The sequence below is a fragment of the Lathamus discolor genome, chromosome 4 (assembly GCF_037157495.1).
Source record: "Lathamus discolor isolate bLatDis1 chromosome 4, bLatDis1.hap1, whole genome shotgun sequence".
In the NCBI taxonomy this organism is placed as follows: domain Eukaryota; kingdom Metazoa; phylum Chordata; class Aves; order Psittaciformes; family Psittacidae; genus Lathamus; species Lathamus discolor.
The window spans coordinates 103,634,585-103,657,961 of NC_088887.1; the positions used below are offsets into that span (position 1 = coordinate 103,634,585).

Consider the following 23,377-nt stretch of genomic DNA (forward strand, 5'->3'; position numbering starts at 1 on the left):
CTTTTCCAGGGGATGTAAATATTCATTACCAGGGCAGCTGCAGGGGCCGCGCCTCGCAGGGGCTGCACACGGGGCCGCTGCCGGGCCCTCCCTGGAGCTCCCTGTGCAGGTCAGGAGCCGCCGGCAACAAGGAGGGCATTCCCCCTTCCAGCTCCGGAGGAAAAAAGTCAACCTGTGGCTGCTCAGCTTCGCCAGATAGCTTGGGGGTTGTGGAGAGGACTCGTTTGCAGGGCGCCTGTCAGCTGCTGGGACTTTAAGCAAGAGTATCTCTTTTTAAGGATCATTTCGTTGCCTCTTCCCAAGCTCCCTGAAGCGGCCCACAGCAGAGAAGCAGAGACCTAACAAAGAAGTTCTGGCCTTAGAGCAGAAATCGCTTCAGATCCACAGGTCTTGTAATCTGTTCAGAGGGAGAGTGTTCTGCTTTGCCTGATCCCTGTGGTCGGCACATGTGATTTACATTTCTAAAATAAACGCTACTGCGCATATACTTTTAAAAATAATATTTTCCTTCCAAAAGTAAATGATCGTGGGATTAGAAGGTCCCAGTGAATAAAAGCAGAATGTAGTCTCTCTCCTCCCCTCCGTTAATTTTTGTTAAACAGAGAGTTCAGACCTTGTATTCAGTTGTTTTACTTGTATCCTAGCTCTTGTATTTTTCAAATTGAAGTAAAGAAAATCGATGCTAGTGAGAAGTTCTGTCAGGTGAATGGGTTGGCTATCTGTTAAAGCAATACTAGTAAAATTGCACCTCTTATGGAAAACTCAAAGCGCTATTTTGAATTTGTTACTTCAAACATTTTCGTGAGCAGTCATTTTTAATTGTAAGAACTGAAGATATGTTATATTTATGAGCCCACAGATTACACCAGAGATATATTTTCTGAGACAACTGAGCATAATTACGCCTAAGTAGGATAAGATACATGCTTTTATAGACTGAGTTACAAAACCAAACAATTTACCTACGGCAGACTTAAAAATCTAACTTCTAAAATAATATTTTGGTGATTACTTAAACATTAAAAAATAGCTGGGAAAAATACTTTGAAAACATATCTGATCAGCTTGACCAATTAAATTTTACAATTTACTGGCTATTCTGAAAAAAAAGTGAATATTGTCATATGTAATTTTTAGCTGACACTGTTTTAAAAAAGAAACATACCAATCTTTTCTCATATACTGTTTAACATGGAAAAATATAAAATGGATTAGCTGAAACTAATAAATTCACTATGTAAAACAGTTTGCATAAACTACAATTTGTAATTTGATATGATGCTTAAACAAGAATGTTAAATATTAATACTAAAAATTAAAAATCATTCACAAGGTACCTGAAATCAGACAACTGAAATTCCCTCAGCACTTTTAAAGCCAAGTGTATTTGACGCTGACTTGCATTTAAAATGACTACAAATCCTTGTAGTTGAAACAGGTTATCTGTAACGCACACTCATGCACACAAACCCTGCAGTTTCTTGTAATATAAATCACTTAGCAATACAAGCAGAAACAGGTACAGGCACCGGAAGCCTTTGGGAAAAGCTCTGTAGTCAGAAAATTATTTCAACCAATTAACACCATTGATATAATACATGCCTTGCCATGTAAATAACAAGCAATCAACATACAATTCCTAAAAAACCCTATTTACAGAATGTAGGCTTTTTTTTTTGTTCCTATTGTCATCATAAATCTGATCCAAACTGCCTTTAAAAAGACTTCTGCAGTAAATATACTGAACTTACATGAAGATGGTTGCCCCCAATTTGTTCTCCACCATTGCAGATATGGGGAGTAACTCCTTCACTCAAACCTGGGCTTTTATAAGAATGTACATATCCAGCTCCCTTTACATATCACTTTGAACAGTTTCAATAAAAAGAATAATTTGCACAACTTTTTGATTGCAGAAACCAGAATCTAAGTCTAAACATGGCTGTAATCTTGTTTTTCTCCTCCTCCACTACATAAAACCCCCAATTCCCTTCCCCTGTATTTAGAGATATCCAAGCTTATTTTGTTGGCTTTTTACTCTTGCACAATCATATGTTTCATATTGTGAGGGAGGGATTGATTTTTATTGTTTGTTTAAATGTCATTGCCAGTGTGGATAGGCCCCTGATATCCAAAATTTTCCCCACTTTTCCCCCCTTTCCTCCATAAAGCATGTAACACTACTACTAACATCAAAGATCAACTTCAATGGTATTTTTCAACAACAATAACTAAACAATTACAGCAACTCAATTCTCTCAAGTGGTGCCATAACAGCAGACATATGTGTTCGATTAAAAAGAAAATGTAAATAAAAATAATCTTACATATTAAAACTGAATAAAATAGTAAGAAATAAAGACTTTTTTTACTGAGAATGTGAAAATAGTGTTACTCAAGAAAGTCATTTTCTCTCAAACATATATATGCCTTCCATATATTTGAATTGACACGTGCACCTCCACAAGCAAATCGTTATTTTAGTTCCATACCTGCCTGCTTACATTGAAAGAAAAATATAAAATAGTACTTCTTCCTGAGGGAAAACATGTTTCGCAATATTCCAAGGAATAAGTATCTCTTTCTATTGCTCAAACTGTGATAGAAAGCAACCACTTAATCGAATGGTTACAGAATATGTAGAGACAAGCTCAATACCATAGCCAAGTCAATCTTATTAGGTATCTTCTCACTGAAGGTCCCATGGAACAATTAGCTGTGTGTCTAACAGCCTAAAGCGACTCAGAAAACCAACTTTTGCCTGCCTTTGCAGGTAAAGTCTGATTTATTCCGTGGCATACATGACAACCTCTGAACTGTGCTCAAGCTCTGAGTGGCTTATGTGGGTTTAGTATTGTTCCAGGATGTGTTTGAGCACCAACCTGCCAGATGATCAAGTATTAATAATCAAGAGTCTCCTAATGGTTTACAGCTGGCCAGAAACTCAAATGTTTGGGACAGAGACCTCAGTACTGCGATGCATACATTTGCCATTTAAAATTAGATTCATACAGAGTGCTCTGCCTGAAGCTATACGTAGGAAGGATTGAGTAAATTAGGCTGGTTTGTAAATGAAGACCTTGATTGTTAAACAGTGCATCCAGATGTGAGTATACTACACTAATGCACTATGACCTGCGCTAACTTCCTCTTCATTTTTAGGTAAAATTTAAGGTACTTTTTTCAACTTAGAAAACCTTAAGTGAAGCTGAACATGTCCACATAAGTGAAAGGTTTCCTCTCTGAGAGAGCCACTGTATCTATTTAATAAAAATATAATAGAAAAAACCCAATACCTTAGAAAAGCATATTTAATTTTGGAAGAAAAAGAGAAAGCAAAGAAAGCATCCTGCTATAGCAGTATGCCACCAAAACAGGAACTCGCTGTAATGAGTCGGGAACATGAGGGATCAAATTCCAGCTGTCAGTCTGAGTGAACCAGACTTGACAGGTATCTCATACAGTCCAACTTGTGTACCTGGGCATGCCAATAGAGCTCAATTGATTAGAAATGAAAGGAAAGATGTGAGCCCTCAGCTTTCATTTCTTCCAGTCTCCATTCTGGAAAAGATTTCAGGATAAACTGTAAGCCTTATATTTCTTGAGACTGCAGTGAAGGGAATTGTTACATTCAGTTAGCTTGTGATGTTTTACAGTGCACTTAATTTTGTTAGCTACTCTTATATGTGTGTGTGGAGAAAGATACAAATTGTTTAATCACCATATAATTTGCTAGGTGTATTTTGAAGAATCACCTGAGATGCAATAGTTGTAACTTCAAAATTTTCTGAAAATATGAGTATCTCTAAATACTACCAGAACCAACAGAGAATGTTTTCTAGTGGCAGTTGTGCCTACTGGTTGATTGCATGTTTTGCTGGTCCACAGCCAGGGAACTTCTGAAGAGTCTTCCACGAAGATTCTCTGGTACCTAATAAAAGGAGAGCCAATGTGGCAGGCTCTGTCATGCAGGCTTTTTACTTTCCCTTAACAACCTGATCTCACTGCAGGAATTTTATTGCCTCTGAAATCCTTACTCCTGTGTTGAAGTTTGCTCAAAATGGCTTCCAGGTTCAGATGTTACAAAGACAGAGGCTGACAGAGGATGCTCACACAAACCTTGTTTTGTTAGAAAGCCAAGCTAAAAGCACTCCTGTAACAGGCTACCATTGAGGACTGTTCAAATGCACTGGATGGGCTGTTTCTTGATTGCTCTTTTTTTTTTTGGTTTGCTTGTTTTGTTCCTTGCTTCTGTAACAGCAGTGAAATTAAAAAAAGACACAAAAAGCCCAAAACCAGCAAAAGGGCAAAAAAGCAAAAATCATGTCCTGAAAGTGCTTGGGTTAAACACAGGTTAATACAGTTCTGCATACATTCCTAACACGAATCTATGCAGGTCTGTCCCTGTATGTTCTTACAAACATTGCAGGGATTTATACATGGGAATCTACTGCATAGTGAAGATGAAATAAGGTGCAGAACAGTGAAGTCTGTCTCCTTACGCCTAGGTAGGCCTTTCTTTCTTTTATATATTACTCTCTCTGTTATTTATGTCTATTTTTCTCTCTCCATATATCAGGTAGCTCATCAGCTTGCCCTTTGATAAACTAACAAGCTCCATCCAGAGTGTAGTACCTCGGGACAAGAGAGAAGCTCCAGACTTACACATTAGGCAAGTGTGCAGTCAAAGACTCTATTGTAGTCTAATTTTATAGCCTTAAATAAAAAGAGTTTTGGAAGTTATGGAGGAACAAAATAAGAAATTTAAATACATGAATACATGAATACATAAAACATGAAGGACTCTCAGAGCCATTCTGAAATACAAAACAATGAAGCTTGAACAATTTCATTTTAAAGCTCAGAAAGCAGGAAATCTGGCTGCCACTTTAAAAACTGAAGATGCTCTTAGAGTGTGGTGCAGTAAGGCACAAAGAGCTCTTCAAAGCTGTGCTTAGGAGCACTATCATATATGACTGGCAACCACCTTATAAAATATTAAGCTATTTTGGATAGTAATGTGGAAAAAATTATTAGAATAAACACTGAGATGTCTAAAAATAGTATGTTAAGAAACTGTTCTTTTTTTTCTTTTTCAATGTGAAAGCCAACTACATATCAAAAGTATAACCGTTTTCAGTCTATGCCTGAATCCATACTCTAAATTAAACTCATACAAATATGTTTTTTATACATAGACTTGAAGATCAAAATCTGAATATATAACGAGCAGAAACTATGATAATCTGACTGAATTAAATTTCCATGTTTGGAAGTATAAGGATTGTGTGGTTACATGTCTACCATAAAAAGAGAAAAAGAATCACTCTTCTTCCACATTCCTGTCCCTTCACCAAACAATCCCCTGCAATGAAATTCCTATCTTGAAGACTAATTTGCACAAAAAACTGAGTTTGAGGGGAGAAAACTACTCAGTAGTGCATATGCTGAATTCAGTGAACAGTTTCCACTGGGAAGCTTGAAAAACTAGGAAAAATATTTAGACATTTTTTGGCTTTTTCTAATGAAAATTTGCTATTTAAGTGACATATCTGTTTGTGCACATGTACATGCATTTTTCTTAAAGAAAAAAGCATAAAACATGGAGCTTAAGGTACCTTAGCCACCTCCAAAGAGAAAAAGAGAGTGAGAGAAACAGAGTGCAAGCCAGATGACAGAGAGAGAGAAAATGAATTAAAAGAAGAAAGAGAATAACTAGCACCTCTGACTCTGGAAGCCTCAGAGGTACAAGCTGTTGGATGCTGAGAGAGAATTATTAGGAAGCATCACTGCATACTTGTTACAGTCGTTCCTAGGCTTCCCCTGTGGTTGCTGCTTTCTGCTCTTAGGACCCCCCAAGATCATCAGAGCTACTGATGTACGGATTGCAACTGCTGTAGTGGAAGGAGAGATGTGATGGGTGGCAGGGCTCTCTCAGTCTCTCAGAAGAGAACACACCAGGGAGAGAGGAAAAGGGCTGGAGATGGAAGATGAGACCACTCTCAGAACCACTTTCATGTTTCTCTCTCCAGTAGTTGAGAGGGATGAAGATGATTCTTCTCTCCTCCAAATAATAATGTATCGAAACTAAAAATATGCCCCTCCATTAGTCCTTAAAACCAAGTAAGACAAAGTTGCAAACAGCTTTGCTTACCAGAGATTATCTACACTACTCAACTCTTGTAAAGAAAATTCAGGGTCAGACCTTGGCCATACACATATTTGCAACTAAATATGTATATGGCTAAATATTAAATGTGTCAATCATATTTAAGATTTCATCCCAAATACTTATTTTGTGAGCTTTCCGAGGCTTTAGATGCAGTTCCTTGGTATGTTAGTGTTTTTGTTATTGCATCTAGTCCTATGCAAGGCTTCATAATAATTTCAGAAATGTAAATGAGTCCTTTGTTAGAACCTGGAATAGAAAATTCCCCTGAGGGCTAAATGATTTATTTCTTTTTTTTTTTTTTTTTTCCTTAGGTACTGCTACACCATCTTAACTGCAACTCTGTCTAGCAGAGCTTTTGGCACTATTCCAGTTTCTTCCAGTGACACCGTCAAATATTTTTTTAATTGTAAAAGGCTGAAATGAGACAAAAGGCTTATTTAGCATAGGCCAAAAAAACATGTTGATAATGTTTGGTTACCACCAGTCTTGTCTGGACTTCAAACAGATGACCTGGAAGTGAAAGGTCTTATAGCTCATTAATAATAATATAAGCTGTCAAATCCTCATGACCTGGTGTGTTCCTTAGCACAGGGCAGTAAGTTAGTACTAAGACATCTAGATAGAGGGTTTAACATGTTTAGTGCTCATGCCAGTTGGACTAGCTACCCACTCTGGTTTGGATGGAAGATCAGCTCATGTTTAGCAGTTCTGCTGTCCTGGGTTTACCAGTAGCTGTTTTGCTCCTTCTTAGTAACTGGTGCAAGCTCTGTGTTTTGACTTCCAGCCTGGGAACAGAGCTGATAACACCGATTGTTTTTAATTGTTGTTAAGTAATGTTTATTCTGGCCAAGGACTTTGTGAGTCTCATGCTCTGCCGGGGATGAGGGGAGGCCGGGAGGAAGCAGAGACAGGACACCTGACCCAAGCTAGCCAAAGAGGTATTCCATACCACAGCACGTCATGCCCAGGGAGGTAACTGGGAGTTACATGGAAGGGCATGGTCTCTTCTTGGGGGAGTCGAACTCGTTCGGCGGTGGTATCGTATTCTCTTCTCTTGTTATTTTCTCTTATCAATATTATCATTGGTGGTAGCAGTAGTGATTTGTGTTATACCTTAGTTACTGGGCTGTTCTTATCTCAACCCGTGGGAGTTACATTCTCTCGATTCTCCTCCCCATCCCTCTGGGAGTGGGGAGGGTCGGGGGGGGGGGGGGAAGGAAAGAAAGAGGGAGAAAAAGAAAAGGCGGGGGGAGTGAGTGAATGAGCTTTTGTGGTTGGGTTTAAACCATGACAACTGCTTTCTAGAGTTCTTTCTATACTGGAGTTGAGTTGCTAAAACTTAGAGCAGTGGTGGGAAGCTGCATCTCACTCAAACCTTCCTGGCACTTTTGCATGGTGGGGGATTTCCTTCCAGCTAGAGACAGATGTAGAATGACAAAAGATTCTGTACATTAAGACTAAGATGCATTAAAGGCAGTTGGTATCTTTCCTTGGGTTTATTTGGATGAGTTGGTCAATCTTCTCATATAATGGAGTGCACAACATGTATTTATTCTTGCAAGACTGTCGTGAGATTGTAATTCACCACAGCTTATGAGTAAGTCAGATTCTGAGTTGATTGAGCCCATGCAAATAATCAGACAGATGCCTGCCAAAGCTTTCTGTCTTCCCAAAATAACCCAAAGCCTCATATCCTCTTATTTTTGCTTCTTTTTTTTTCTTTCTAGAAACTACTCTTTAAAGAGTAGCAAAAGACTTCAGGGATACTTTGTTTGGCTAGGACCTACTTGCTGTTGCCACCAGCCATATGACAAAATAGATGAAATGTGCTCCAGTTACAGAACATGGATCTTTCAAAAATATCATTAAGGCTATATTCTATTCTTAGATGCACACAAACAATTCTCAGCAAGTCATCTGTAACTTCACAACAAAGTGAAGAGAATGTATTGCTAAAATACATGAAACCTGAGCGGTTCAATGATTATTCCTTTTTTTTTTTTTTTTTTTTTTATGATACATTTTAGTGCAAAATCAGTACTTAATATTCTTTCCCCAAACTTTTTTATCTGTTAAAATTTCCTTTTGAGAACGCCAGCTTACAACATTAGAATACATCCACATTTAACTTGGAAAAAAATCATCTATTAAGCAGAAGACAAACGTTAGAAAATATGCATTCTCAGGCTTTTAAGAGAAAAGGTAAGCATTTAAGAGCCCTATTGCAGCATTAGAAAATAGGAAAGAAGAGGAAAAGGAGAAGAGTTAGTAATATCAACTGACTACAGCTTATTTGATTATATTATCCACAGATTCAAAATGTATTAGAAAACTGTTAAAATTGACTGGACTATCTCAATTATTAATTCTAACAGAGATGTGACTTGCCTCTTGATGTGAACAGTCTGGGAAGAAAAGGAGCTAAAACTGAAACAGAAAAATGTAAAATATTTTAATATGTAAATGCTAAAACAATATCAGAATCTTCTGATAACTCTTACTGTAAGACAGCTAAAATACTGCTTTAGTTAAAAATCTTGATGCAAACTTAGAAGTCATAATTCTAAGACTATAATAACATGGAATCTAATTTTTATATTTTATTAAAATGCTACTTAATATAATGAAATCTGCCATTGCAGCACATGGAATACTGAGGTTATATAATAAAAATATTCAGACTATAATTATTTAAAAATACTCCATCCCATATGTAAGTTATCAAGGTGAACTTTACATTGATTTGTGCCACATGGTTGATAAAAAACTACAGAGTCTCTGAAAGAAAAGGTATGTTCGGATAACTTTGTACGAACAGTCTCAATCTGTTTCAAACTTTCCCTTTTTTAGTTTTAGCTTCACAAATCAAAATATTGTAATATTTATGTTCTCTGAGTTAAAAAATTTCTAAAAACTAAGGTCTCATCTTTTTAAAAGGTGCCTGAGTTTCATGGAATAAAAAAACATTAAATTGTTTTAGTTAAATGGAAGCAATCTTAAATCAATTGAAACCTGGTTTATAATGATTTTGTTTAGTTCCTATCCCTTACTGAGACAATCCAAATAATTGTAAACCAGGTTTCAATTGATTTAAGCTTTAAATTGGAGGCATATCTGAGTACAGAAATTCCAAGGTGTCATTCCACTCTGAACAGCAACTAGATGTATATGATGCTCTGAGATACCACAATTTGACATATCTCAAAGATTTCCAGATCACATACATTGTACCTACGTAACTGTTCAGAATTAGACAATAATGAACAGTTTGGTTTTATCAAGACCTGCTCAGAACTGTCAGAGCTACTACATGCATACTTAGTTGGAAGCACTATTCTAAGAACACAGTTCTAAGAAACAGTGCTTCTAAGAATTTAGCCAAAGCAGTACTGACTTTTCCTTTTAAAGGAGAACAGGACATTGATCAAGTTATTCCAGTAATGGTCCTGCTTGATGCACTATTTTATTGACTGAGGACAACAGTGTCTCAGCAATGGTTAGCAGCAGATTGAAAAAGCAAGCAGAATGACATATTAACTGTTATATACTGGAGGTTGCTCCCGAATAAAAGCATTGCTCCCTCTGCTCTACTCTAGTTTCAAAGCATGAGACTAACTTTCATGTAGGCTTTTTTCTTTTTTAACTTGTTTTTTTACTTTTTGTTTTGCCTTTTTTTGTTTTTTAACCATCCATTTATAATCTTATCTCTGCTACAAATTTTTGCTACAGCATCAGAAGAAAGTACAGGAGCAAAAGTGGCTATTTTAGTAATTCAATTACACAGAAAAAATTCTGAGACATCACAAAACTTTCCCTTAGTGGACCAGTTTAATAAATATATTCCTAAGTAAATTAACCTAAAAAAAAAAATCATACAGAATTTCACAGTTCTCACATTCTTGTCTGAGAAGAGACTGAATTTTCAACTTTCAACATGCTTTGCTTTCCAGACTACTTCCCCATGAAAGTATTGCCTCAAGACAAAGCTGTAACAAAACCTGTTAGAAGACTGATAAAACTGAGACCTCACTGTATACCTTCACTCAGGGAGAAAGGACCAAAATGGCTTTCTCAAGTACATATATACTGAGGACTCATTCCCAGCTCATACGCTAACGAAGTTCACAGCTTGGTTACAGTTTTTCTTTCTTAGTTGCACTTTACAACAGGCAATTTTTTCCCTTGCTGTGGCAGATGGGTTGAGATGCCACTTAACCCCTTGAGAGAAGTGGGTGCCAGGAGGAGCTCAGGTTTCTCTCCACAAGCTGTGTGAAACTTGGGATCAGCTTATCAAAGCGCACAACCGCTCTCTGACTCACAAAATCTGAGTTGTGGAATTAGTCCTCATCTCCATTTTAACCGAAAGAAAAGAGACGTTCCACAGTTGTTTTACAGAATTTTCAACAAGACACAGGCAGTAGTAAAAGCACTGTGGTATTGCCCTTTCTCACATCTCTGCTGAAAGACTAGGCATATGCTTTGTAATCAGTTTCCCTAGTTCATGGAACTAGGACATCATATTAAACCTGGAACACAAAGAATCTGTTCATACTGTAATTATATACTTAGCTGTCAATATTAAGACACTAATCACAAAGCTTAAGAAGCAACAAGTTTAGAAGAGCCTTTTGGCTCATACCCCAGTTGTAATGAGAAGCATAATTACCTGCAAGGTTGTCAATCTCCTTCTCTTGGAGCAGGCTAACAGCATCATCATCTCCTTCCAGCATAAGTTCTGTTTCTGCATTTTGATTTACCACAGCTTGACTGCGGAAAGTTTTCTTTGACTTCACTACATCCTCTTCAGTGCCTAAAAAAGTTACAAATGTTGTCAATTTGGCTGAATAATATTTTAAATATAAATCAACCACAGTCAAGTAGTAATAAGGTATATATCATCTTTATTGAAAAAGGAACATTTGCTAAAACTTTATCAAGGTTTACAAAATACGCATCTTTAGTCTGTCTTTCAAAATAAGTCTTGAATAAAATACAAACTGTTTCACAAAGACTCTCCTGCTTTTAATGATTGTTACTTACCCTGCTTTTAATAATTGCTATTTACTTTATGTTCAGTGTTGTTCCATTTGTTTTCTATCTGCAAGAAATTCAGCAGGAGTTTCTTTTCGGTGTCCTGAATCTGCCCTCTGAGAACACAATCCACCTACTCTAAATTAAAGGAGTTGTTTTCAGAAATTCAAAATCTCATCATTTGTGTCTTAGAGATAGCAGGACAGGATGGCGAAGCAGGCTTATTTCAATATACAAGGTGTGCTATGCAGAGATTCAGAAAAGAATCTCTGAAAAAAGACAAGCACAGTAAGGGAAGTTTGGTGTGCATCTGTGTGTGTGATTCTAAGGAGCACAATAAAAATGTTGGTGTATGGGCATGTGGCAACTACGTCAAAAGACTTCACAGGTAGGTCTTACCCTTCCTTCTTGTTTATAACTGACTTATTCTGCTCAGACTGACATCTCCTTACAGCAGGAACCTTCTTAGGTTTTGGGAAGTTCCTACTAGCACTTGCCAGAGTTCATTTTCATGATATAAAAAATTAACCATAGTGAATTAATTATAGTGTGGTCAAATGACAGAATTATAAGTAGCTTTCATATCATAAATAACTTTCATGTTCCTGTTGTGACATCAGGTTGGTGTTTCCTTCTTAACTGGGGAGAGGACATTAGCTTTATTTTCAGTACTACAGACCCATAGCAGCCTTTTGCAAGAAAGCTTTCTGTTTTTTTCCTAAACAGAAAGCCCTGCATGTTCACCTTGGACCATATAAGGTATGGGTATCTCCAGTTCTACCAACCAAGAAATAAAAATCAAACATAATCTCTCCTTTCTGTATGACAATTTGGAATTTTTCCTCCTACTAAGCTACAGAATGATGGGTGAAATATGAGGAAAACCAGGCACATGTAGATTTTGCTTGTCTTCTACAAAGCCTGAACTTAAACATGATTGAATACTTTTATAGGACATGTAAAACGATGAAGTCCAGTAAGACTCCTGGCCTTGTATTAATACAGGACAAGTAAGAAGAATATAGCAAGTAGACAGATCAGTGGAGACAGATGCACGGATTGGCGCTGAAATGTCAGGCAGTTTTGTTATTACAAACAGTGGGGAAGGCATTATGATTTTATCTCCAACTCTTAGATGAGTCTTCTAATTAGTTTGCGCACACAGAGTCACATATAAATAAAAATGCTGGAAGCACATTTTTCTATGAGTGCATTTACTCTGAAGATCACTACTAGCATAGTGGACATCAGACTCTACTACAGGCCAAGACAACCTCATGTTTTGCGTTGCCTAATATTAACCTTTCATGTAGTATTGCTCTTATCTCAATTTCTATTTCTGAAATGATAAAGCAGGCAAAGACAAACAAGTAAGCAACCCCCCAGTTTTTTCTCCAAGCCCAAAATACAGGACAGCATCTCTCCTGTTTGTTGCTCTCTCCACTAGGACTATACAGATAGTGACAGCAATTAAGATAATATCAATATATACTAGTATACTGTGTTTTGCTGTGTCCAGTTATCAGGCTCATTACCCTACTTGCATAGCTTATTACTTAGTACACTAATTATTTACTTAATTTAAAATTGAATCAAGTATTATGTCCAAGGTTTTTTCCTTTTTTTTCTTCCTTTTTTTCCCCCCTCCTAATTCACAAAAAGGATCAAGAATTGCAGGAGTCTGGAAAAAAAAGAAAGGAGTAATGTGCTGTAACAGACCTTCAGTTTGTTATATCAGAATTGTCCTGAGTATTTAATTGTTAGATCAGGATCTTGTTATACTTGTGTTTACTTCCAGGGAGTTTAGGATTATTTGACACAACTAACAGATCCTGCTGTGAATATCTGACGCTGAAGGAGACCGTGCCTCAGATTAACTAGCAAGGGGGAGGAAGGAAGCATGAAAATTCTCTTCCTTTTTGCTAGTTCCAGTGAGTGTTAGGAAAGTTTCAGAGTTTTATAAAATGTGATAATCTTCAAATGAATTACTTCAGAAATACTAATCTGAAGTAATCATGGAGTCAGTGCTTCTGCAGTAACCGATTAGTGACAGTCTTTTAAAATTATTTATGCATGAAGATGTATTTTTAAAATTACAAGGAAAATAAGTTCAAGCCCCAAATGATTACCAACACTTAAAATGCATCAGAAGAACCTGCAATTTAGTGTATTTTAAATCCCTCGTGATGAGGGTTCCGGTTACCAGATTACAGAAATATTGCCAGACACTGATGTAAGAAATGTGGTAAAGTAGAAAGCATTAAATTAGTTTAGCAAATTTGGAGATTAGCAACAAGATAAATGTTTCTAAAATCCATTCTGCCTTATAATATTAAACATACATTTATCTAACAGAAATATAGTAAATGGCACTTCTTTGTCTTGATGGAAAAGAGCTCTGGCTTGGCTGTTGTCTAAATTTATCACTTTGTTGAGTGCACCTCAGTTTTGCTGTACTGTACCCAACATTTATCTAAATGAAAGTGTATGAGACCTGGAGTTGCCCTTCAATCACTATATCCTTTATGAGTTAGAGTTCCATTTATCAAAATTACAGCAAGAAGAGTAAGGTCTCACAGGGCTGTCTCATTACAAGGCTTGTAAACACTGTCCTTACAAAGAAATGGTTTAACACCTAACAAATCAAAAACTGATTGGGAATAGAATTTATTTGAGATCATCTATCTTCAGAAGACATGCTGTACTGAGTGCACTTCATGGCCTTTCTAGCCATTCATCAAGAAATTAACAAGCAAATACCGCAGACCACCAGATCTTTTTGGATCCTGAAATGTGAAATATATTCAAAACAGATCTGTCACAGATGTTCTATTTTTGTATTTCAAGATGACTTCAAAAAGGTTTTAAAATAAGAGAACCTCTCCAAATAAGAGAAAAAGAAAAACAAGTTGTCTCTTTAAAACCAGACAACAAACTGAATAAAAAATTATATGACATAAAACTATGTCTAGTATTGTTAACAATGATATAAAAAGGAGAGATGAATAAATGAATACTTAATATTTCAATGTGTTTGGAAAAAAATAAAAAATCAAACCTAATTTTTTTTTTTTCTCAAAGCCCCAGCAAAATGACTATGAAATTAAATCCATTTCCAGATATTCCATTTAAAACTCTTTTTAGGACACAAAGAGTTTGTGTTTTAAAGACACAGTAAGTAATCGTACTAATGTCAGTTCCTAAGTCTAATTAGAATATGTTTCAAATCTATTAAAATAGGAACAAAGTAAAATGAAACTAGACATAATTTCAAGAAAGCAACATTCTGACATTTGTGTATACAGTCTGGAGTATGCAGATGCTATCAGTTCTTATCAAGCTGCTTCTCAAGGGATATTTTTCTAGACTGGGATTTGGAGAGAAGCCGTGAAAAAAGCAGCTGTATATTTCTTAATTTTGCAAATAATTCAACGGAAATAAGTCACTTGGCCCATACTGAAATCCAAATGAAGCTGATGCCTTCTAATTTCTTGAAACCTGAAGGCTCTGTCTCAAAGATACTTGAAGAGAATGTATGTATAAGTTAGATAAGCTATTAAAAAAAACCCAAAACCCATCTTTTGTTACACCTGTTATCACCTTAACCATTTTTTTTAGATGTTCATGTTAAAAACTAGCTTCCTTCAGTAGCTTCAGAGTAACTGAAAAGAGCCCATCTTTTAAAGAAATTAATCAACCACCACTCCTCTACAAAACTCCTACTTCCATGAGAAGGTATTTCATATTTCTGAAAGATTATATGAGCTGCACAGTAAAATCGTACACTATTGCCAAGAATTTACTAATCTCTCTTCCAGTAGCTTACTTTTTCTTAAACAGAAATTGTTAAGCAGACAAAAAAACCCATACCAAACCCCCATAAAAACCTAATAATCTACCAAGAACTGAAGAATCTCGTATTATTTTGCAGCTACAGCCTCTAGAATTATTTAATACGGACAATATCTAAACAACAATTTGGAGGTGTGTGTTATTGTGACATCTGAATTTTTGCCTATTTTCAATGAAGTCAATAAATTTCCTGTGGGGTTTTGTAGATCGAAAGGTTCTAGGGATTCAATCTAAATTTTGACACTGTAACTGTCCAGAGTCACAAAAACTATCCCTAAATAAAATTTTTAAATTAGCAGTACAAACATAACATATTTTTTATTACATTTATGTTTATGTATGCTTATCTTATTAGATCATACACTAAATACTACAATTTGGTTGAGCACAGGGAGTTTATCCCTTTATTATATATTCAAATATAGTGTTTTAAATTTTTTCTCTCTGTATTTAGTATAAAATGAGGTAAAAAATATGGTTAATTTTAAGGAAAGTTTTCTTGGTAATACTGTAACCAACAAAAAGAGACTACTGCTTCTTATAAAGTTGTTTCCATAGTTTACTTCAACGAATTACCGATAAGGCAATTTATGCAGTGAGTGCTCTTTGATCTTTGAAGAGAGATGGCAGAATGGAAAGTTAACCTCATTTTAATGTTACCTAAATATACTGACAGGAAATTCTAATGTTTCCAAACATCTGGAAATCTGCTTCATGGGATGGCGTTCTTCTTTTCTATAAGGAACCTTTTTCATATATTGTCTTTTACAGTTTTATGTGGCTTCTAAAGGAGCATTTTGACATAAGTAAAGTCTGTTCTCTTTACAATAAAATGCTGCATTTAATTAAAACTTCTCTTTTATAGCAGCTGAAGTACAGTGTTTGTGAAGCTTAGCTCTCCTCAGAAACTTTTAAGGATTAAGTTGCTTTTTCCTCCTTACAGATCATTGGTATGTGCTGCTCTATAGAACACTTCTTTTGTTGCTGGATTTTAATCATGTAAGGTAGTTTTTAATATTTCATTAAATAAAGGAATTCAGAATTAGTTTCTCACAAGAGGCTACCTGAGAGGTCATGATATGAACCATGAAATGATATTGCAGGTAAAACAGAATTTATCAACAGTTTGAAAGAACTAAGCTTTTCCTTGGGGTGATTGTTCATCACACAAACTTTTACAGGAATAACTAAGATGATGTGTGCACAGATTTAGAATGAAACACTATTTCCTACTTTTTCATTCATCCAACATTATTAATAGTTGAAAATACTTTATACTTTGGAAAAAGTTTGGCTAGATAATCCTCCTGCTTTATATATTCTAACAGTTTAAACCCCTGCTTTCATTGCTAATTTTTACTAACCTGATTAGGCACCAGGACCCTTGCAGCAGTCACAGTTATGGAGAGCAGCTGCTTGGGAGTCTGTAAACTGACCTCTACAAAACCCAGCAAGATTAAATCATCGACATGGTGACCACTCCACCCCAGCCTAACATCTTTCCGCAGGGCTACAGAGCCAGCCCTCCTAGGACTGCATTTGCTCCATGGGAAACACACACCAGGTATTTCTGAGTCTGCTCAGAAGAAGGCTGTCTGGCTTTGAGTAGCAGACTGGTGCTGGCATATCTTGATGAACTGTCCCCACCTGTGTCTGCTAGAGTTGTTATTTAAATTGCTATGTGTTTCGGGAACTGGCAGCTTTGACTGGCATATAATTAAGTTTCCCTAGAGAATGAGAGAAGTGACTGTTATTAAAGAAAGGCTGGTTTTAATAGATTTAATAAAAGCCAGAGGAATCTAAATAATATTTTCATTATTAAGGATCTTTGAAGAAATGAGGGAGAAAAAAATCTATGAATTCTAGAAAATTCTATGAAAATTGCATACAAAGTAAAAATTGCACACATTTGTTTTGGAAATCACTCCATGCAAAGTAAAACAAAATCATATTTTAGTTTTCTATAATAAATACCTTAAAATTTAATCATAAGACATTCCATATTTTTTTTCTCCAATTTTGATACCTAATATCTGACCAATCTGACTTCTTTTTATGAGTCATTTGTAAATAAATGCTTTACTGTTGTGTATGTTTTCATATTAAAAATTCCCAGGAGTTCTGAATTGTAAAAATGAGACTGACAAAAACTATGCCAATGAGGAGACTGAGAATAAGGGCAAGACCAAAACGAACACAATTCTCAGATGAGGCTGAGGGCTTTTAAAACAGTAAGTGCTTGTAGTTAAAGTGTTGTATATTTATATAACGTGTCCTACATAAAAATAAAGATGAAGTTACCATGTTGGGCACTTGTAATGTTTTTAGTTTATAGACAGGAGAACAGAGTGGTTACAAAATAAATTTTTAGAAGTCGTCACTATTAGCATTATATTTATTTGAGATTTCAGATATTCTGAGCATATGAGAAAGGATCCTGCACTAATTCAGCACCTACTATAAATAGCCAGCGGGTAACGGAGTCGGATATGCCCAGTCCAGCAAACGTTACAAGGCATTTCAGGCTCCTGCAGGGCAGTCTTCATTCTGACTGGAACCAGAAGTAGTCCTTCTAATGGGAATTTAAAACACTCTAATGTTTATATTTGGATTAAGATGTAGCTTGCCACTGTAACTTGTACACACAAGAATGGATTCATATTTCATGACTGTTGACCTTTACAAATCCCTGTCAGTTTGAGATACAGCCTCTTGGTACATACTGTAGTTTGATAAATTGCAGAAAGAAACCAAATTCTCTGATACACTGTGGACCATTTAAACAGGCAAAGATGATACACAAGAAAATAATCAAGAGCAATAAAAATTTCCTAACTGTATTTCCAGCTATTTTACAGAAGTACAGTAATAGCTGAGAGGAAAATAACTACATCACACCAACAGTTATTGCTCAGTAGAAAGGACATCAAGGACACTTGCAAGTAAGAGAATTGGATCAATATTAACGCGATTTTCATTTCATGCTTCCCCAACTCCAGTAAGCTGACAATATACTCTGATTATGTGAACTGCCTCTGAGTAACATAGAAAAGGTTATTAGAGCAAGAGGTGGAAATGGAATGCACTTTTTATATTGACAGGTCTGCTAATAGAGTGTACTGATTTTCAAAGCCGTGCAATGCATTTTCACAATTTGGTTTTGACAGCAAAAAGGAATTTCATTTGTCCTTAATTCAAAATATTCACATATAAGCAAAGGTTTCTTAAGGTAGGCCACAGAAGAGGGTAACAAAACTATTTCAACAGAAAAATGTAATTAATAAGGTAAGAAGCAAAAGGTGATTGAATTTAAATATGTATGGCATGATAATGAAATAATGAAATAAATCTGCTAAACAATGTATTCTATGCTTTTGAAACAGCACCTGATAAAGAACTTTTAAGATAACATATATAATAAGAATACATAATGTCTTAACATTCAGGTCTGGATTACGTCTGGAAAGTTTTAGATTAGTTCTGAGTTTGAAATACCTAAGCCAAGCACACATTCTCCAGGAAAAGCCATGTTCTGACTCTAGCTGCTGGCGGAGCTTAAAGACAGAATCAAAGTTGTTGGACTTCTAAAGAGGCACACTCCACACCAAGGAACTGTGCCCACATATGCTAGCCTCGATTTTGCTTCTTGCTCACAAAAACATTCTATCTGAAAAGGCTAATAACAATAAAGCCTTGGGAAGAAATTATATGCTCTCTGGAAATACAAATGCTTGGTGCATGCTAGAAGCTCAATAGCAATGCAGTGGCATGTGAGAAATCTGATCTTACCTCCTGTACTGGGGTGTTCTACATTAACACTTCTAACTCTCTACCTAACATTTAAAAATTAGAGCCTCCAACCCATGAGACTGGTCCACACACCAATATTTTTTTCAAAAGAAAGATGTATGTGTAATACTGTGGTCTGTCTTATGATTTCTTAGCTCTCCCTCTCTGTGGCCAAAGCATGGTCGATTATGTCTTTGCTAGAAGACAGTTTTGCCCCTCACCACTTAAGTTTTTGCTATCAGATCCAAACAAGATCAGCTCTTTGGAAACAGCCATTGTAGAGAGACGTAATAGGACAGCTAAAAAATTAATTCTCTAGTGCAGGGAATGAAGGTGTAGGGAGTAAGTTTAAAATTATTTTACAGTAACTATTGTAATTCCAGTAGTTAGGCAACTGTTTTAATTTATATAGAGGCTACTTATTTATAGAAGAAAGTCTCTACAGCTCATGATCAGTGCTTTGAGAGACCCATTTGCCTACATATCTGAAATGATTTTTGCTTTCTAGCACGATAGTCTTTTTAAGTGAAGTTCTGCTCTTTTGTGACATAGAGAAGGAACATCTTACGCAGTCTTTACACAGAAAAGATCTCCTATACATGACATAATGTCTCCTGCAACTGTTTCTTAAAAGGATTGTCCCCATTATATATAAATAATAAATTTGCCAATATAATACTGTCATTAGAACATCTAGATTTACTTGACAGTACTTTGTCTTTTACTGTGCACAAATTTCATTTTGTTCTCCCACAGATCAGTGCATCTTTAGAACTGGCATACATAATTTTCTCTTCAGGAGCAACAGTAACTGGTGGGAGAAACTTTCTATTTTTGTGTAGATCAATGCCTACAGCAAGACTAGACAAAGGGCAGCACCCACAGGATATACACATTTGTGAGGCACCAGTGTGGACCTAATACTGGAATATTTGTGTTTAACTCTTAATGCTGTGAAGGTCTATGCACTAGTAGTAACAGCACTTCCATTTGGGCCAGGCTTCTGTAAATAAACAAGCTCCTTTGACATAGTAATTATCTATCAATAGCAATTATCTATAAAAACTATCTATTTAGAGAGCAATTATCTATGCAATTAAAATCAAAGCTTCACTATTTATGTGATTTAGGACAGAATTTTACTCTGCTTTTGTTGTTTATTTTTTAAAACTATATCTGCAGTTATAAAACATCTTTGTTTCATGCAGATGAAAAGTGAAACAGTAGCGGTACACAAAATGTCATTGAGCAGATTCTGAGGGTCTATTATTGAAACAGCTCAATGAAATAATCGACAAGATTTTCACTTTTTTGACTCTGAAATAGGTAAATGGTAATCACTACCCCAGGTAGAAAGCCTGTGTGAGTATTAAGGAGAGCTAACTTACAGAAATCTTAGCACCAATCAGCATTAAAGAAAAAAAGGTTAGCAGTATTTTATTTCACTTTCCATTAAACTGCCACGTGAGGCCTGTGATGTCTTTCATTCTGCTTCATAAAGATTGTAAGAGAATGCAAACCTTCCCTCAGCTGCAGGGATAACTGTAAAATGTCTATGTCTATGTTAAATTTGCAAGCACTAACAACACTATTTTCCATTCAGACTGGAACTGAGATGCTATTTAGGCAACATGATCAGCTTTTTTAAGGGCACGGGATTGAATGACTGGTGCTGTATGGCAAAAGAGACACCAATAAAAACACTCTACAAGCATCAAGCATAGCTCTTTCAGCTGGGAAAGTTTATCTGTTGTAGATGATGTTCAGGGCTTTACACAAATATGTTGGCAGATACACTCTTTAGGCATACAACAGGGATAAGAAAAAAGTCATGTAATGATGTAGCATACATGATATGGAAAACAAAATTAAGTATGTAACTGGAAATGTGTATAATATGCTGGCTGATAAAATTCTTAACAAGGTGTCTCTTCCTTGTCATGGTGGTTAGTGGTATATTTGAGAACTTTTCCATAAAATGTATTTGGGTTTTAATAATGGTGCTTTCACCAGATGTTTCTGCTTCCCTACCTGTACCTTGCACAATGCTGAAACTCATAAAACTTTCTATTTTGTTTCACTACACTGGTACTTTTTGCGTGTGTTTCAAAGCAAATATTATAAAATGAGTAACGTAAAATTAGTGGTATTGAAGAACTCACAGTACTTGCAGGGATATGGAATAGCCAGGGCACACATACATAAGTCTTTGTTTCTTGTGTCCAAGTCTTACTATTTACATAAAACCTCTATGATAATTTTAATGTGATATAACAGAAATAGATTTTCTGTGATAAATGTAAAGTAGTGCAATGTAAAAGATCAGTAAAAATACTTAGGTATATTAAAATATACATTGTCTCTGAAAATGAATGAATTTACTTTTGTAATCTGGACATACCGGTTCCATTTGCTTTGTGAAAGACAAGGAGTCACCTATATCCAAGATTCTTGCAATCTGATCCCGTGGACTTAATCTTTACCTTGCCAGTAGCCCAGAGGCTCTCAGAACCTGAGCCCATTGCCTGAAAGCCTGTCATGCCTCCTACTGGCTGCCAGAAAATAAAGTCTTTTAAAATCGGTACTATGAACTAATGGCTCTCCATTCCAGACATGTGCTTGGCAGGCTGTCCCAGCCAGGTCTTCATTAAACACCTTCCTCCACACAGGCAGAAATGGAACTTCACCTTGCATTTTTAGACCCGTGTCATCCAGCTTTGGCTTCTGTACTCAGTTATGTGTGTTACTAAATATTTGGTTTACGTAACAAAATATACATATTTTCGCTTACTCATATACAAAGTGGAGAACAAAGACCTGCAGTCGAAGAGACATTAAGAACAGTGGAGAAAATGTAAAACCAGACTATTTTTGCACTTTTAACTAGCCAAAGATGTTTTAAGTGCTGTTAAGTCCTTAATATGGAGTCTTAAAACACAGAAAATAGGAGGTAAGAAAAGCACACACTAAAACCTGAGTCCCAAGAGCTACATTCACCCAGCTGTGAAAGGTGTCCTGAAGGACTATTAATAGACATTCACTGAAAGAATGCTCTTCCAAAATGTTTCTGAGATGCACTGAATATACATGGGTCAATAACTTCTACTTCTTTGTCAATTAGCAATAGAACTGAATTAATAGAACAAATACACCCTTCATGTGCGTTTGAAAACATTTCACACCATAGTAATTTATGGGTTTCAGTAAGTACATTAATTTTGCAGAACAGACAGATATTGTGTATTCTTTTCACACGACAATGTGACAGTGGAAGGAGAAAAATGCAGCTAGAACTCTAAGACTGGCAACAGTTGCAATATTTAGGTCTCAGGAATGGTTTTGCAAGCCAGTTTGATTGAAACATTCTGAAGTCATATGCTTTCAGATGAAGAAGCAAGAAATAGAAGTAGTTAACTGCTGGTAAAAAGCCAGAAAATTCTACAGTAAAATCTATTAGCTCAGACCTGTAACGGTAGCTAAAATCCAGGTCATGCCAGCTAACCTGAAAATCTCAGAGGAAAAGCATTTGAAACCATTACAGAGGTTTTGAAGGAAAACAAAAGCTTTCCTATCCTATTTGGCTCTGTGAAAAGCCTGAATAAGAGTCAGTATTGATATTCTGACATTCAAGATTTGAGGAAATAATTACAAAAATTCAACTACTTCATGAATCTGTACTTAAAAATTATTATAAAGTTGCTATAGAAATTCCTGTGCTAGAAATATCATGTAACAGGAAGCAGACATTTAGAGACTGCAAAAGACTGTTAGGATGCAATTGTAACTCATTTCCGTCACCTAGCCAAACAGCAGAAGGTCAGACACTGAGTGTTCAATAGAACTCAGCACAGTAGTGTGCAGTACTCTACCTAAGCAAATTCCATTACAGTTTACACCTTGAAGGTGTCTTCCATTACATTACAACGAGTTATAAGAATGAGAATCATCATAACAGTAGATACACTGAATGAGAATATACGTACAATTGGGGGGGGGGGCAGGGCTAAGAAAAACTAGAAAGACCAAATTAAATCTAGTATTTCAGATTTAATTATTCTCATGATTAGGATTTTGTCTTACAGATCCTTCGAGTAATACCTGTTGTAGGATCTTATTCCTGGACTTTCCCTAAACAAATTTCATTTTCATCTGTATCTGACAGTTACTATGTAAAATATTAAGATGACACAATTATCATGTCATATTTTCCCTATAACCCTATGAGAATGAAATGTTTGGAAGTTTATTTGGAGGAGCAGTGGATGGCACTGTTGGGCTACAATTATAAGGCTGCAGATGTAAATCTTAAATTGTTATATTTAGAAAACCACACAGATTTTTGTGACTTCTTGTTGTGGTTTAAGCCCTGTTGGCAAGTCAGCCATGCAGTTTCTACTCCCCCCCTCTTTCTTCCCTTCCCCGCCCCCCGCCCTGCTCCCGGAGGGATGGGGAGGAGAATCAAAAGAATGTAACTCCCATGGATTGAGATAAGAACAGCCCAGTAACTAAGGTATAACACAAATCACTGCTGCT

The 23,377-nt window shown here is 36.1% G+C and overlaps 1 protein-coding gene across 3 annotated transcripts in view; it reads right to left on the bottom strand.

Annotated features, from left to right (window-relative positions):
* The window catches only part of NBEA (neurobeachin), a 510,937-nt gene that overhangs the window by 164,100 nt on the left and 323,460 nt on the right, over positions 1-23,377 (bottom strand). For 2 of the 3 annotated variants that reach the window (XM_065678397.1, XM_065678396.1), the window contains exon 40: positions 10,839-10,982. In XM_065678397.1, the coding sequence (XP_065534469.1) occupies positions 10,839-10,982 (144 nt within the window). Of the gene's footprint in view, positions 1-8,560; positions 8,600-10,838; positions 10,983-23,377 lie in introns of all 3 variants that reach the window. The other variant, XM_065678395.1, reaches the window with a different exon arrangement.